Source organism: Papio anubis, chromosome 8, assembly GCF_008728515.1.
Source record: "Papio anubis isolate 15944 chromosome 8, Panubis1.0, whole genome shotgun sequence".
Lineage (NCBI taxonomy): Eukaryota > Metazoa > Chordata > Mammalia > Primates > Cercopithecidae > Papio > Papio anubis.
In genome coordinates, this window is record NC_044983.1 from 133,784,092 (window position 1) to 133,798,846 (window position 14,755).

General features: G+C 46.9%; 1 protein-coding gene across 1 annotated transcript in view; it reads right to left on the reverse strand.

Annotated features, from left to right (window-relative positions):
* Nucleotides 1–14,755, reverse strand: part of COL22A1 (collagen type XXII alpha 1 chain) — a 326,761-nt gene that overhangs the window by 19,922 nt on the left and 292,084 nt on the right. The window contains exons 51-55 of the mRNA XM_009213647.4: nt 14,227–14,280; nt 9,911–9,964; nt 7,363–7,407; nt 6,473–6,526; nt 4,972–5,025 (exon numbers count right to left, since the gene is read on the reverse strand). Coding sequence (XP_009211911.2) covers nt 4,972–5,025; nt 6,473–6,526; nt 7,363–7,407; nt 9,911–9,964; nt 14,227–14,280 — 261 coding nt within the window. The remainder of the gene's footprint in view (nt 1–4,971; nt 5,026–6,472; nt 6,527–7,362; nt 7,408–9,910; nt 9,965–14,226; nt 14,281–14,755) is intronic.

The following is a 14,755-nucleotide window of genomic DNA, read 5'->3' on the forward strand; positions in this document are numbered from 1 at the left end:
TGTGCACATTCATAGTTTTGGCGAACACATTTAACAAATAGGATCCCAGTAGAGTAAAAACAAGAAAGCTCAAGAATGTTCCTGGCTACTCCCTTTCAGGATCAGACAAATTTCTATTAAGCCCAAAATTCACAGCTTCAATTCCCCAGACTGTGTCAGTCTCTTCCTCTGCCCACCACACTCCCCCACTCAGGGCACATTCCCGTTGGCTGCTGTGTCTTTACCTGGCTCTCTTCCTCACCATGAGTAACCCAAAGGCAGAGTCTATGCCTTGTCATTCTTTATATTTCCAGCCTAGGAGAAGAGAGCCTCCTTGTGTGTCTCCAATGCTGTGCCAGACACACAGGAGGTTTGCTGCTAAATAATGAACCAAGGACGTCCTAGAGAATCACTCTCCATTGATCCTTTAACCAAAAAGTGTTGATGCCCTACAATCTGTGAAACATGTATTCACAAATGTGTTGGATTCATGGAAGCATGCTCCAGTATAAAGTAGCTGATGCTGACCGGGCACTTCTTACATACCAGACTTCTAAGAGCTTTGCATTTCACATGCATTAACTCACTCACTGCTCACATCGGACCCAAACATCATCACGCTTTTACAAATGGGGAAACTGAGGCTCAGAAATGCTAAGCCACCTGCCTCTGAGGCAAGGGGAGGAGCTGAGATCTGAACACAGGCAGCACTGATTCCATCTCCTACTGCTCTGCCCCTCCTTAAGGACATGCCTTATGGGTCAGCGATCATAAATACAGCTTCCACCTTATGCCTCCAAAGCACATGCATGGCCATGGCCTCATGTCACTGGATCCTGCCAGGAATCATACAGCACAGACGTCTTTCTCCCCATATCCCAGAACCCCCTTAACAGACCTGCCAGGGATCGCTGAGCTAGTAAGGTCTAAAATCAGAGCAGCCAGCTGGATTTGTGGACTGCTTACCCGTACTCGGCCCTTCCGCGAACGCTGCATAACGCTTCTCCCTGCACCTTCCTCCGCCCACCAACCCATCTGTGTCCCTCTAAAAATATGTACTTCGCCTTATCCCTATGGAAATTCTATCTCTCCTCCTTCTTCCTCTAATCTTCCCTTTGCAGGGAGGATAAGGGCCAAGACATTGCAGAGAGGATAAGGGCCAAGACCCAGTAGCATACAGTGCCAACACAGGCCATGTGCACAGAAGGCAGGGTGGGTGGTTCTGGGCGGCCGCCTGTGCTCTGTGCACTTGAGGCCTACTGGGGCTGGGACCTGGTTCCCTCCCAGGCTACAGAGCCACTCCTGTGTCCTGCTCTCACTCGCCAAGCCCCTTGGGTCTCTGCTTGCCAGGAATGGAAACTACAGCTCCCCTTTTCAACCCTTTTGAGCTCCAAACTCCTATTCTAAGACCCCTCCTTCCAGGATGATCTTCCTGACAAGGACATCTAGCACATGCCAGCCAGGCTGGGTGTTGCAGCTGCAGGCTCTTGAATGAGAATGCTGGGGTCCAAATCCTGGCTGTGTCACTGACTTGCAGTGTGATCTTGGGCAAGTTACTAGACTTCTCTGTGTCTCCATTTCTCATCTGTGAATGGGGACAGCAATGACACCTGTCTCACAGGGTTTGGGGAGAAAATGAAGGAATCCTGTAAATGCCTCCTGCAGTCCCCAGCACTGAACTCCACTCCACTGGTGCTTGTTGGAAGCTAGTGGCTGTGAGGTGGTTGCCACATGGGTCATTCTTACCCCGAGGTGGCTGTAGATTTTAGAGAAAGCAAAATGAAAGTTTTCAGGCCACACATACATTCACAATCACCACAACTACTGATGGAGGCACTCTATACATATTCCGTGTCCAGTTCAAAGTTGTGTGAACTTGCCAGAATCCTTCTCCTAACTCAGAAAAGCACAGAAATTACAGTGGAGTAAGAATGAGGCTGTCAGAGAAAGAACTCAGAACTATTCTGTTTTTTAAAAAAGTAGATATTTGGCGAACTTCAGCAGCTCATTTTTAGTATCAAATGCCTTATGATGTACCTGAGAATTGATAGGAGCAAGCTAGAACCACACAGCAGCCTTTGGGGGCCTTGGGATTTAGGGGCCACCCCCCAGCCAGCATGTGGTATGTGAAGCCCTTCACAACCTCACCAGGCCAGCTGCTTTCTTCCACCTCACACACCTGTTCTGAGTACTCGCTGCTCGCCAAATGTCACTTCCCAGCCAACCATGGTGGCTTACACCTATAATTTCAGCACTTGGGGAGGCTGAGATGGGAGGACTGCCTGGGCCCAGAAGTCTGAGACCAACTTGGACAACACAGAGAGACCTCATATCTACAGACATTTTTTTAAATAGCTGAGCATGGTGGTATGCACTTGTGGTCCCAGCTACTTGGGAGACTGAGACAGGAGAAGGGCTTGAAACCAGGAGGTCGAGGCTGCAGTTAGCCGTGATCATGCCACTAAAGTCCAGCCTGGGCAACACAGTGAGAGCCTGTCTCAAAACAAGAAGTCACTTCCCTTTCCCTCTTCTGTGCCTTTGAATGTGTTTGCACTCATCAATAATTTGATTGCTGCCCGATGCCAAGAGGCCAGGGAGAGAAGCAGAGCAAAGGCCCCTCTTGCCTCCAGGAATGAAGAGGACCTGGCTCGGGGCACATTCCAAGGGCTGGGCACTGGTCTCTCACTTCACTGGATTACCATGCTGGATTCTTACAGTCTCCTTGTTCTGTCCAGATTGCCTCCGTTTTACAGATGAGAAAACTGAGTCCTGGGAGAAGTGAAGAAACTCTCCTAGTTCATGTGATGAATGTGGGAGAGGCAGAAATCAAGCCCAGATGGCTGAGCTCCAGAATTGGTTGCAAAAGCCCAGTGAGGGAGCCGGGGAGACCCGGTCAGGGCCACCTCACTCTTGGGGGGCTCTGGAGCAGGGTTTCTCAAATTTTTGTCCTTATTACTCCCTCTCCAGTTGCCTTTTTACATATTTTTTCCTAATCTCTCCATATGAGACTTTAATATCACAGCTAAGCTATACATCTGTTTATGTACTGTATTCGTATCTATATTTGACACATACTCTTTGACACCTCAAGAATCAATGTTTTCCCCATGGGGTTGATAACACCCCATTGACAGCTCACACCTGGGGAGCCTGGGCTTCAGCTCATTTGAGTCACTGTGGCCCCATCAGGGGAGAAGATGGCTCTACCTGGTAAGTTCTGAAAAGATGGGACATCCAAGCTCATAGGATCTGCCACACACCCACTCCCTAGGATCTCGAAGCCAAAGCCCACGCTTGTCCACAGTAGGGTGGAGAATACAGGATTTGGCATCAGAAAGTCTTGGTTTCAAACCAACCTAAAGCTCTTACAAGCTGTGTGACCTAGACTTGGGAAACCAATATTCATTCACTTGTTTATTCCATCACTCATTCAAAAAATACACAACATACAAGCAATACAAAATAAGCCAGTTGCAAAAGATAAAGTGTTGTGTACAAAATATGTATTCTGTATGCCCGTAGGCGTATTGAAAATATTTTAAAAGATACACAAAGTGCTTCTAAATAGTGGCTTCCTCTGGAGGTGGGATTGGGGTGGGGGTGAAGAGGGAATTTTCTTGTTACTTTGTAACATTCAATTCTGTCTGATTGCCTCTACAATTAGCATGAATTATATTGATAATAATATAGAGAGAGACACAGATATCAAAGCTGCGTTTCTGAGATGGCCCCTGGGCTTAAATGGGATAATGTATGCTTTTGTCTTTGCACAGCACTAGGCACCTAAATATCTATTATTGACCTTCTCCATACTCTTTCAGGCTGCTCTTAGATAAGAGAAGGATTTGCCTCTTTGCACAAACAGGCAGAGATAACATCCAAATATTTATCAATCATATGGAATGCTATGGGGTTCAACTGTGTCCCCCCCAAATTTTTAAGTCCTAACATTCAGTTCCTCTGAATGTGACCACAATGGGAAATTGGGTCATTGCAAATGTAATTAGTTAAAATAAGGTCATATTGAATAGGGCGAGCCCCTTACCCAATAAGGACCGGTTTTCTTATAAAAAGGGGAACTTTGGGCCAGGCGCAGTGGCTCACGCCTGTAATCCCAGCACTTTTGGGAGGCCGAGTGGGGCAGATCACTTGAGGTCAGGAGTTCGAAACCAGCCTGGCCAACGTGGCAAAACCCCATCTCTACTAAAAAGACAAAAAAAAAAATTAGGGGCATGGTGGCACGCACCTGTAATCCCAGCTACTTGGGAGGCTGAGGCAGGAGAATCGCTTGAGCCCAGGAGGCAGAGGTTGCAATGAGCTGAGATCGCACCACTGCACTCCAGCCTGGGTGACACAGCAGGAATCCATCTCAAAAAAAAAAAAAAAAAAAAGTCGGGGGGGATATTTGGAGAGAGACACAAGCAGGGAGAACACAATGTGAAGATGAAGGCAAAGGCCAGGGTGGTGCCCCCACAAGCCAAGGAATGCCCTAGGGAGTCAGCAAAGCCCCAGAAGCTGGGAGAGACACCTGGAATGATTCTGTCTTAGCCTCAGAAGGAACCAACCCTGTTGATCTGAATGTCAGGCTTCTGGCCTCCAGAACCATGAGGCAACACATTTCTGCCATGTACCGTATTCCATTCATGGTACTTGGTTACAGCAGCCTCGGGAAACTAACCTCTAGCAAGCACCAACCCCTAGTGTGGCCCAGAGCTAGAGCAGAGCATCGGGGCAAAGTCCTACAGAGCTCCAGTGGTGCCCGGTGGCACCTTTGTAATTTTTCTATTGTTGTGGGGGATGGTCTCAGAAAACAATCTGAGTGTTGGGGGAGGTGACTAGGGGGACTTAAGGGGGCACTATTTACCAACTGCTAAAACATATTACAATTTTTTAACAATATATACTGTGGCACCAGAGGGAACTAACTAAATATCATCGTGGTAACAGGCCCTGCAATAACATGAAGCACATTAGTCGCAAAGCAAAACTCACCGGTGGGCCCCTTGGTCCTTGGGGACCCTGTGGCCCAGTGGGTCCAGTGTCACCCTGGAACAAAGAGAGAAAGGTGGTGTCATCACCAAGTAGCTGTGTGAAGATGATGGCATCACAATTTCAAATATTAACCAAACCTCGCCAAGTTACCCAAAGGAACCAACAAACTGTCCAGCATGTTTCATCATCAATTGTCCATTATTCCAAATATGAACAAACTCCCTTCCTGTGGGTGAGTAAATGCATGCAAGCCTGCATTTGTGCATCCATTTATTCAGTTACTTTTTAAACATATGCATAGGGCTCCACACATTAGACTGATCTTGTAAAACAGATTCCACAGCTAAGAAAGCACATGTGAACTAGATCAGATTTCTCCTAAGTATCCTTTCCAGCTCCACCATTTCTGGGAGCAGATCAGCCACAGGGACCATGTGCTCTGGTGTGTCAAGAGCCATTGGGGAAGAGTCCACTTCATCAATTTAAAGGCAGATCCTGAAGGACCCATATGGTGGGCATGAGACCACTTTGTACCTCAGTACCTGGTGCCTCTGCGTCTGACCAAACGGCCAGTTCCATGATGCCACTCTGCAACCCATATGTCCAGCCACCCTGCAGGATGCCATATGCAAAGGGCTGGTCCCTAGGGGATGTGGAGCTGCTGGATTCTGGACTCCAGGTAAGCTATTCCTGCCTCTGACTCTCTGGGTGACCATAAGTCAGTCCCTTAATCTCTCTGGATCTCAAATTTTTCATTTGTACACCTGGGGTCAAAATTTCCCTTGTTTTGGATGGGCACAGTGGCTCACGCCTATAACCCCAGCACTTTGGGAGGCCAAGGCAGCTGGATCACCTGAAGTCAGCAGTTCAAGACCAGCCTGACCAACAAGGTGAAACTCCATCTTTACTAAAAATACAAAAATTAGCCAGGTGTGGTGGCAGGCACCTCTAGTCCCAGCTACTCAGGAGGCTGAGACAGGAGAATTGTTTGAACCCAGAAGGTGGAGGTTACAGTGAGCTGAGATCACAACACTGCACTCCAGCCTGGGTGATGGAGTGAGACTCCTTGTTCTGCTGAGATACCAACACCAAATAAAAGGGAGAGCCATTCAAGCGGTGTACAATTAACACAGCACATGGTGGTGGCAGTGAGGAGTGTTTAGTTTCTTTGAGCACTGCAGAGCCCGAGAGATGGAGAAATAATCCGGGAGAAACTCTGAAATGCCTCTCAAGTCCATTTAAGGCTGGACCCAACAGGCCTATCATTTGTACCAGTGGACAAATCACGACTGATCCAGAAAAGCTTCCTTATCAACCATAAAGCCCAGGTACCCACCCACTAGGCTGGAGGCTCCAATCTCATCCTTGCCAACCAATCCTGTGACGTCATCTGTGTGCCTCTTGGCAGTGCTGCCACCAACCACTGCGGGGCAGTTTCTGGGTGTCACTTCCTTGATACCCCCAGCCCCAGCCCAGCCAGGCCCCATAGGACCCCACTTACATCTTTTCCTGGTAACCCTTCCTGACCAGGAGGCCCCATGGCACCAGGCTCTCCCTAGGAACAAAAAGGCCTGCCATTAGGGAAGGAGATGCTTCAGCCACTGGCTGCCTCAACCACAGGGGCATCTGAGGAGCTGGGAGAGGTGGAGAGACCCAGGGGCCCCGTCAACTTCTGTACGCAGAGCCTGGCCCTGAGTTGACGTCTGGGGCGCACCCAAGGCCAGCTGTGAGTGCCTGGAGCCATGCTGTGCCTCTCTGTGCAGCTCAGGCAAGGAAGAACAGCAGCTGAAGGCTCTGGCATGTACGCTCGGAGCGCTGCCTCCTCATCTGCTCATGCACTTGACCCTCTCTACACCTGCGCTTGCTCCTTGGTGACTAGATCATGCAAGGGATCCAACCAGCTGACCCCTAATGTCACTTCCATTCTGGGCATTCAGAGGAGACAGAGGAGTTAAAGGATAAGAAAATAGTTTCTGGGGTCTTCCCATCCAGGGTAAAAGTGATGCTTTCCATATATAAGATCTAGGACCTTGGGAAATTACCCATGTCCTCTGGGCTTCAGTTTCCTCCTCCACAAAATGAACATAATAGCAGCAACCGCCTCACAAGGCTCAGGGCTGATGTGTATGACACACCTGAGTCCAGACTGATTCGGCCAAACTGGTTGGCCATGATAATGTCTGGACCCCAGAAAAACCACCTGAGGGAATTAGGCCAAGAGGTGGGGATGGTGCATCCAAGGTGTCCCTGTGCTGGCCTGTTCCATGCTGGTGTGCTCCGTGTCCTCTCTCGGGTAAGGCATTGCCATGGCCTGCAGGCTGCAAGAACCATCTGTCTGGGAAGTGTAAGCTCTGCCCACCTCAGGGGACCTCCAAAGAGGCGCCCACTTACTCGGGGACCAGGTGCACCAGAATCGCCTGTGTGTCCCTTGAAGCCCTAGAAGGAAGAGAATGGAGTTACCCCATGACAGAGCAGGCTCTTGGGGCAGAAGGCAGGCATCCCTCCCCGCCTGCTTTGACCCACATTGCCCCCACTCATTCTTTACCATTTGCAGGATACTGAGCCCTACTTGGTGCCACACTTGGTGCCAGAGGTTTGACGGCTGGACACCAAGAGCCCTTCCTCCCAGCCCCCTCTGTACTGTGGGCCGGGCTGCCAGGCCTCATCCCACAAATGCCTCGGAGTGTCGGGGCGTTGCCCTACTGGTTCAGGTGTCTCCTGCACTCCTTGTTCCTCCTGATTGTTCCAGGCTCACAGCACATGGCTTGGCCGGGCCCTCTCTGCACGGCTCCTGAGTCAGGTGATTCCCTTGTAGGGAACATCGCTTTCACCCATAGTTAGGTCCTGTGGCCCCTTCCTTGTTCCTGTGGCCATTGCTGGTCCTACCAACACCCCTGAGTACGTTCAGCTCTGGGAGTTACACCCCGAGTCATAGCGCTGGGGTCTCCTTGTCCAGAGTTGCACCTTGGAGGCATATTACCTGAAGCTCCGCTACAGAGCTTCGGGCCTTGTGAGTGAAGATTAAACCATTAGCAGAGCTGAGACCATCATTTTTAATCTCCAGACCAATCTGACAGTGTGGAAATCCTCACCTGGTGGATGTAAAGCTAAAGCTCAAGGATAAAAAAATGCCCGCCTGGCATAGCTTTGCAGTATTAAACTATGGAAAGGATTGCCATATGCTCTTAAGTTTCATGGAACTGCGCTGACTTCGGAGTTAGGTCTGGGATGGGCCATGGCTCCCACTTTGTAGCTGTGGGATCTTGGGAGCTCTACTTCTCTTCTCTGGGACTCAGTTTCCACACCTGTAAAATTAGGATAGAACCTACTTCTGCAGAGTTGCCATCAGGACTGAATAAGACTAAATAAGGACTGCACAGTGCTCTCCAGTTGCTCAAAACAGTCCAGCTACATTTCCCTGGAGAGGGCTGGGGTTTTCGTGGGGCTCCGCATCTTCCTTAAGGACTCCAGAATTCCAAATTCAGCCAGCCCAGAGGAACAGACTCTGGTGTGCTCTCTTCCCATCTAATCATGACAAAAGCACCAACGGGGGGAGCCACACTCAACGAGCCAGGCACTCTGCTGGGAATGTCACATGTCCAACCTTCTCCTTTAGTACTTATAACCACTCTGCAAGAATGGGAGTCATTATGACTGCCGTTTCACAGAAGAAGACACAGGGGTTCAGAAAGGTCCTCATTGCGACCAAGGTCACAAAGTCAATACATGACAAAGTAAAGGCTGAATCCAGGTCTTTCTATCTGAAAACCCACTCCATTCTACAAAGCTTTATCCTGACTTATTCTATGTCAGCCAGACGAACTTGGTCTTCTTTTCCCTGCCTGGCTTTCAAACCTCAGTACTTTCATTACAACTCCCAGTTGAGAGATGGGTCTTGCCCCCAATACAGGTGCCATGGGTTTCCTGGCTGAAAGGGAGCCCCTGTCACTCCAGGAACCACCTTTAATAAATTGATCACTAGCTCAGTGTTGCAATCCCCATAAGAGGTAATATTCCTTATTCTCGGGTGTTTTCTGGTGCAATCATGTGAAAAACAAGGGGATTTAGGAAAACAGAAAACTTATTTTTGTATTTTATTTCCTTCTTATTGAATACTAGCCAGAAAGTTGATTTTTAAAAAGAAAAACATGAAGAAAACAGAGCTAGGATTTTGATCTGCTGGATAAAATCCAGATAATTTTAGGATAATCATTTAAAATCATATTTTTTTCTAAAAGCAATTTAAGAAATTGTGAAAACAATTTTGAAATTATGAAGAGATGAAACACTTAGCAATAAAACCCAATAACCCTAAAATACATAGAGTTCATTTTTGTAGGTAAATAGAATCTGTGTCTGTTTATATGTATAATAGCTAGATAGCTAGATATAGATGTACATATATAGACGCTAGAGTTCATATATAGAAAAAAGGACTAGAAAAAATACACTGAATATTAAAAACTTTACTTCTCTGTTGTAGAATTAGAAGTAAATTAATTTTCTTCTCTATACCATTTTTTGTGTTCTTTTTCTTATTATTACCATCATCATTACTATTAATACCACTAGGCAATGAGAATGGGTTACTTTTACAATTGGGAAAAAACCTTAGCTATGGAAAGTGTTCAAAACTAAAATTAAGATTCATTTCTAGGCTCTATTATCCAGAGAAAACCCATTGAAATTATAATAAATTGGATAAGAACAAAGAAAACTTTTAGCAACAACAAGGTAATGGCTGCAATTGTGAAAATGAATTTCACAGCTATGTAATGTGACAAAGCTGAACTGACTGCACAGAAGCACAGCCGTCTGGAGGAGAAGGACTTCCAGGACCCCATGATCAGGCAGTCTGGGCTAGCCCTGCCCACAGTGGTGAAAGCCATGTGACTGATGGGCTTGGTTCTACTGTTCCCAACACACATTGCACACTTACAGGTGGGCCTCGGGCACCCTCTGGTCCTGGTAGACCCGGCTCTCCTGCTTTGCCCTGAGAGTAGGAAGAAAAGAAGAGTTTGAGAACAACATTGTAAGAATCTTCCTATTCCTGGCTCTCTGTGTTTCCTACCATTCTATTCCCACAAGCCAGTCTCTGTCCACCCTGTCAGCCCTTTCCCCTGGCGTCTTGGTCCATCTTAATCTACACAGATCTCCACCATGTATTCAGGCCTATTATATTCCTGGTTTTCCTGGGATGGTGCTGGTTACACAGGTTTCATCTCCAAATTAATGATGCCTAGTACCCCCCCTTTCACTATCAGAAGCATCTTCGTGTGAATGAGAAATTATATGGCCATCTTAGCTTCATAGATGACTTTATGCCCACTTGCAAAAAACATGTCAAGGCTGCTATTAACACTTGCACTTTACCGATGGCAACACTGAGGTTCAAAGAAGTTATATTTTTATGAAGCTATTAAATAGCAAAGACAGGCTGAATTCCAGCTGAGTGCCACACCCAAGCAGATGCTGTTTCCAGGTCAGCCGCAGTACATACTGGCAGGGTGACCTGTGACGTACACAGCCTTTTACTCACCCCATCATCTTAAAAGAGCTTGTCAGAACACTTTTGTTATTTAAAATTCTTTACTGCCCACAGCTTGGCATTGCCCTGCACAGAACCAAACCAGGAATAGAAGACAACTAGAGGCTTGGCAACTTAGGTCCATATGAATTGAAGATGGGGTCAGGGGAATAATGAGGGGAGGAGGGGCAGAGGAAAGTAGATGAAAGGCTAAGTTTGATGAATGGGCAGAAGGGGCAGCACGCTGGGCCTGGAGGACACGCCTGTTCCCAAACATTCTGTCCACCTCATGTTTACAAGTTATAAACCTTGGAAATTATATGCAGCCCATTATTAGGGAGCAGGGAGAGAAAGGAACATCCTTGGATTTAGAAAAAAAAAAAAACAAAAAACAAAAAAAACTGTAGAAAGAAGGGTGGGGCCTAAAGCCCTGACTTGCAGGTTTGCCTGTTTCTTAGTTTAGTTCCGTGATCTTAAAGTGTCATTTCCTTTCTCTGGATCTCTGAATCTGTAAATTTGGGACAGTCCTCCCTTGTAGGTCTTTGTGATATAGGGTGTACATAGCCTGGCTCCTGCCTCAGAGTCAACTGTCATGGCCATCACTGGCCCAAGGCACCAGCAGAAAAATGGAACAACCAGTAGCTACTGAAGGTTTTCACTATGATGTCACTGACGCCTGACTCTTGTTAACCCTCAGGCAAAACAATGAGGCACATAGAGGTTCAGTCATCTGCTCAAGGTCACACAGCTTGGGTTCTAATCCAGGCATTTTGGTTCTAGAGTCTGCACTTCATCCTACCCTATAATTAATGCTCAAATATCTCTTAATAAAAATTAAGCAACAGGCAACACAAAAGGCTGTCTATATATCCATGTGTATCCATTCATCCATCCATCCATCCATCCATCCATCCATCCATCCATCCATTCAACCATCCATCCATCCATCCACCCATCCATCCAACCATCCATCCATCCATCCATCCATCCATCCATCCATCCATCCAATCCTCCCTCCATCCCTCTACCCCTCCATCCATCCATCCTATGTTCTATTTATCCGGTTGGTCTGTCTAACCATTTGTGCTCCTCCCATATATAAACTCTGAATGGGCAAGTCAACTTGAAGAGGGGCCACCGAGTACCTGTAGTAGATGCTGCCGTTTTCCAACCACATCCCCTGGGGCCCACCCAGGAAAGTGCCTGCCCCCTTGTGGAGCAGTTCCTGCATAGGTTGAAGGGCAGACATAGAATGAAGATGTTCCCTGACCCTAGAGGATGCTTGACTTTGAGGTGTGGAAGGCCCAAGTGCAGGGAAGTCAATGCCTCCAGGAGCAGTCAGAGGATCCCCAGTGAGACTGGGCCCCAGCCTGGAATCACCAGTTGCCAGCCTCCCTTTCCTTCTTTCCCAGTTCCATTCCCTTCATCCCTCCATCACTGGTTCATGGGATCACCTCCTAAATACTCTACCTGCATCAAATTAGGCATTGAATAGACAGACTGAATGAAGACCAGTGTCCTCAGTTATTCTGAACTGTAAACAACAGCCCCTCAGCATAATACACGTTCGGCAGAAAGGTCAATGCACTGCTCTGCAGCAGCAAACTCCGGGGTCGGCCTCCAGGAGTGTGAGTCCTGGATGCTTCATTTACCAGCCCTATGCCCTTGATCAAGCTATCATCCTCTTTGTGTCTTAGTTTCTTCATCTGGGAGAAATAATGGTACCCACAGCCCATAAGGTTCTTCTGGGGACTACAGTGGAAAAATGTAGAGAAGTGCTCAGTGCCCCCTCCAGGCGCACACACAGTTGCTGTCAGCCACGGTGTAATATGTGTGCTTCTCTCTACCCTTTCCACATTTTTCCCCAGGCTGAATGCCATTTGCCCACCATGGGCAGCTCTGCTGGGTGTCAGTCCACAGCACCTCATCGAGACTTTTCAATTTGCTCAGCTGCTAAAAGCTCTTTCTTTTGCTGTCAGCAGTGAATTTTGGTTTCAGCATCTGGCAAACAGTGTAAAATGATAAAGAAGGTGCTTCCAGCAAGTTGCGTGAGATTCAGAATGAGTCATAATAGTTTATGATCAAACAAATTAAATGGAACATAAACCTCACTGTAGAAACTTTTATGTAGTTCCACTTAGTGGTTCTAAAGGCTCTGCAGTTCTAGCCTCACCAGGAGCCACAACTAGGGTAGTTGGGAAAAGTAGCTTACTAAAATAATTGATAGTTAGATAAGCCTGATGCATTTAACACATTTTCTGCATTACATGATTAACCAGCAACTCTGGCAAATTGGTATATTATTCTCATTCTATTTCAGAAGAAACTGAAGCTCAGAGATGCTTTCTGACTCACTCAGATCACAAAACCTAGTAAGGAGTGGGGCCAGAATCCAAAGCCAGCTTTTATTGCTATTGTTATTATTGTTGTTGTAATTTTGGCACAAAATATTTTTATTTAATCACTATATTTTAAATTTAATTTTATCAATAAGTAGTGCATACGCATGGCTCCAAAAAATTAAGAAGATAACCGTAAAATAAAATACCATGGAATAGAAAGTTGTCTTCCTACTGCTATGTCCCCGTGTTTGACAATCATCCTCCCATGGACAGGAACTACTTTTATGGGTGTTTTATGGAGTCTTCCAGAGTTCCTTTAGATAAACACTGAAAAAAAATAGGCCCACAACTATTTTTATACAAAATAGGACAGACTATACACATTGTTTTACTCTTTGCTTTTCTACTTCACAATCTATGTAGGAGCAGTTCTGCATCCGTATCTAGAGAACATCCTCATTCGTTCTGACAGCTCTTGATATTCTACGGTGTGGACAGCTCATCATTTAACTAGTCTCTTACTGGTGGGCATTTGGAGAACCCAGGTCTCTAAACCACTGATGCCATCCTTCATCTTCCCCTTGGTGTAGTGTCTGTGAAAGGGCTTTGGGAAGACATAAGAGCTGCTAGGAACCAATGAATCATCATCATGATGAATCTCTGATCCATAGGCAAGAAGGACTGACCAAGCTCAGTGAGCACAGCTTTGAAGTCACAGATCCGGGTCTTTGGAAATCCCTGCACATTCCCAACTAACAGCTACTGGGGCCAGCTACCGAGACATTCTCACTAGCACGTGCTCCATCTCACTGTGTGTCCCTGGACAGCTGACATTAAAGAAAACCAAAACCGAAACCAAAATGAGAAAAATCTATGCCAGAGTTACAAGTATGTGCGTGTGTGTGTGTGTGTGTGTGTGTGTGTGTGTGTGTGTGTGTGTGTATGCAATCCCACAGTGTCTGGAGCTAGCAAGTCCAACTCAGATTTTACTGGAATATCCTGGTCTCTCCAGATATCAGCTTTCTCCTCCAGGCCATGCTTATCTACTTCAGGTTCCTCTATCATATCAATAGGATTGAGGCTACAGGGGGCAGTACAGCAAAATGTGGAACAGGGACAGGAGCCCTGAGCTCAGGTTCAGAATCTGTCACCAGCCCATCATGTGACTTTGGGGCCATTTCACCTCCCCGAGGCCCAGGTTTCTTCTGCTTTAAAATGGGGACAGCAGTGTTTACCATGCAGGGTTGTCGGAGTATATAAATGAAATAATGCACAGAAAATGCCTATCTTCGAACCTGGTTCAAAGTAGCTCCCCACACAAAATAGTTGTTATTGACGTGTAATGGATTTGGTATGTGATATAATAGGAAGTTTAGAATCCTTTACCGGCTCTCCAGGGGGACCTGGCTTTCCATCTCTGCCTTCTTTGCCTTCTTCTCCCTGCAAGAGAAACTCAAATTGGTTATCAAGTCAAAGAAGATTCAAGGGGATGGAAAGACAAAGGCAGTTTCAGCACGTCTTTCTGCCCAGCTTCCAGCAGTTGCATTCACAGCTGGCAGCTAAGGCAGCGTCTCGACAGATGGAATTGTTCTGATTTCCTGGTTTCTTTCTTAACACCAAGATTCTGGCTGTGGATCTCTGACTTGCAGTATCTGGCACACAGTGGGAAAGCAATACATTTTGCAATAGCATTATTATGATTGCTATTGACCTAAAGAAGCCTCTCCCGGGCATTTTCATGAATTCAAGTGTAGAACATGAGAGCCCGGTGTCTGGGCCTCGTGGGTGAGCACAGTGATGGGTGACGGGGGAATGTGGATGCCGACGATGATAATGAGGACATTCAATAACACGCAGGAAGGTACTCAGCATGGTTTACCGCTGTGAGCACAGGAGGAGCTCGGTGAACGACACA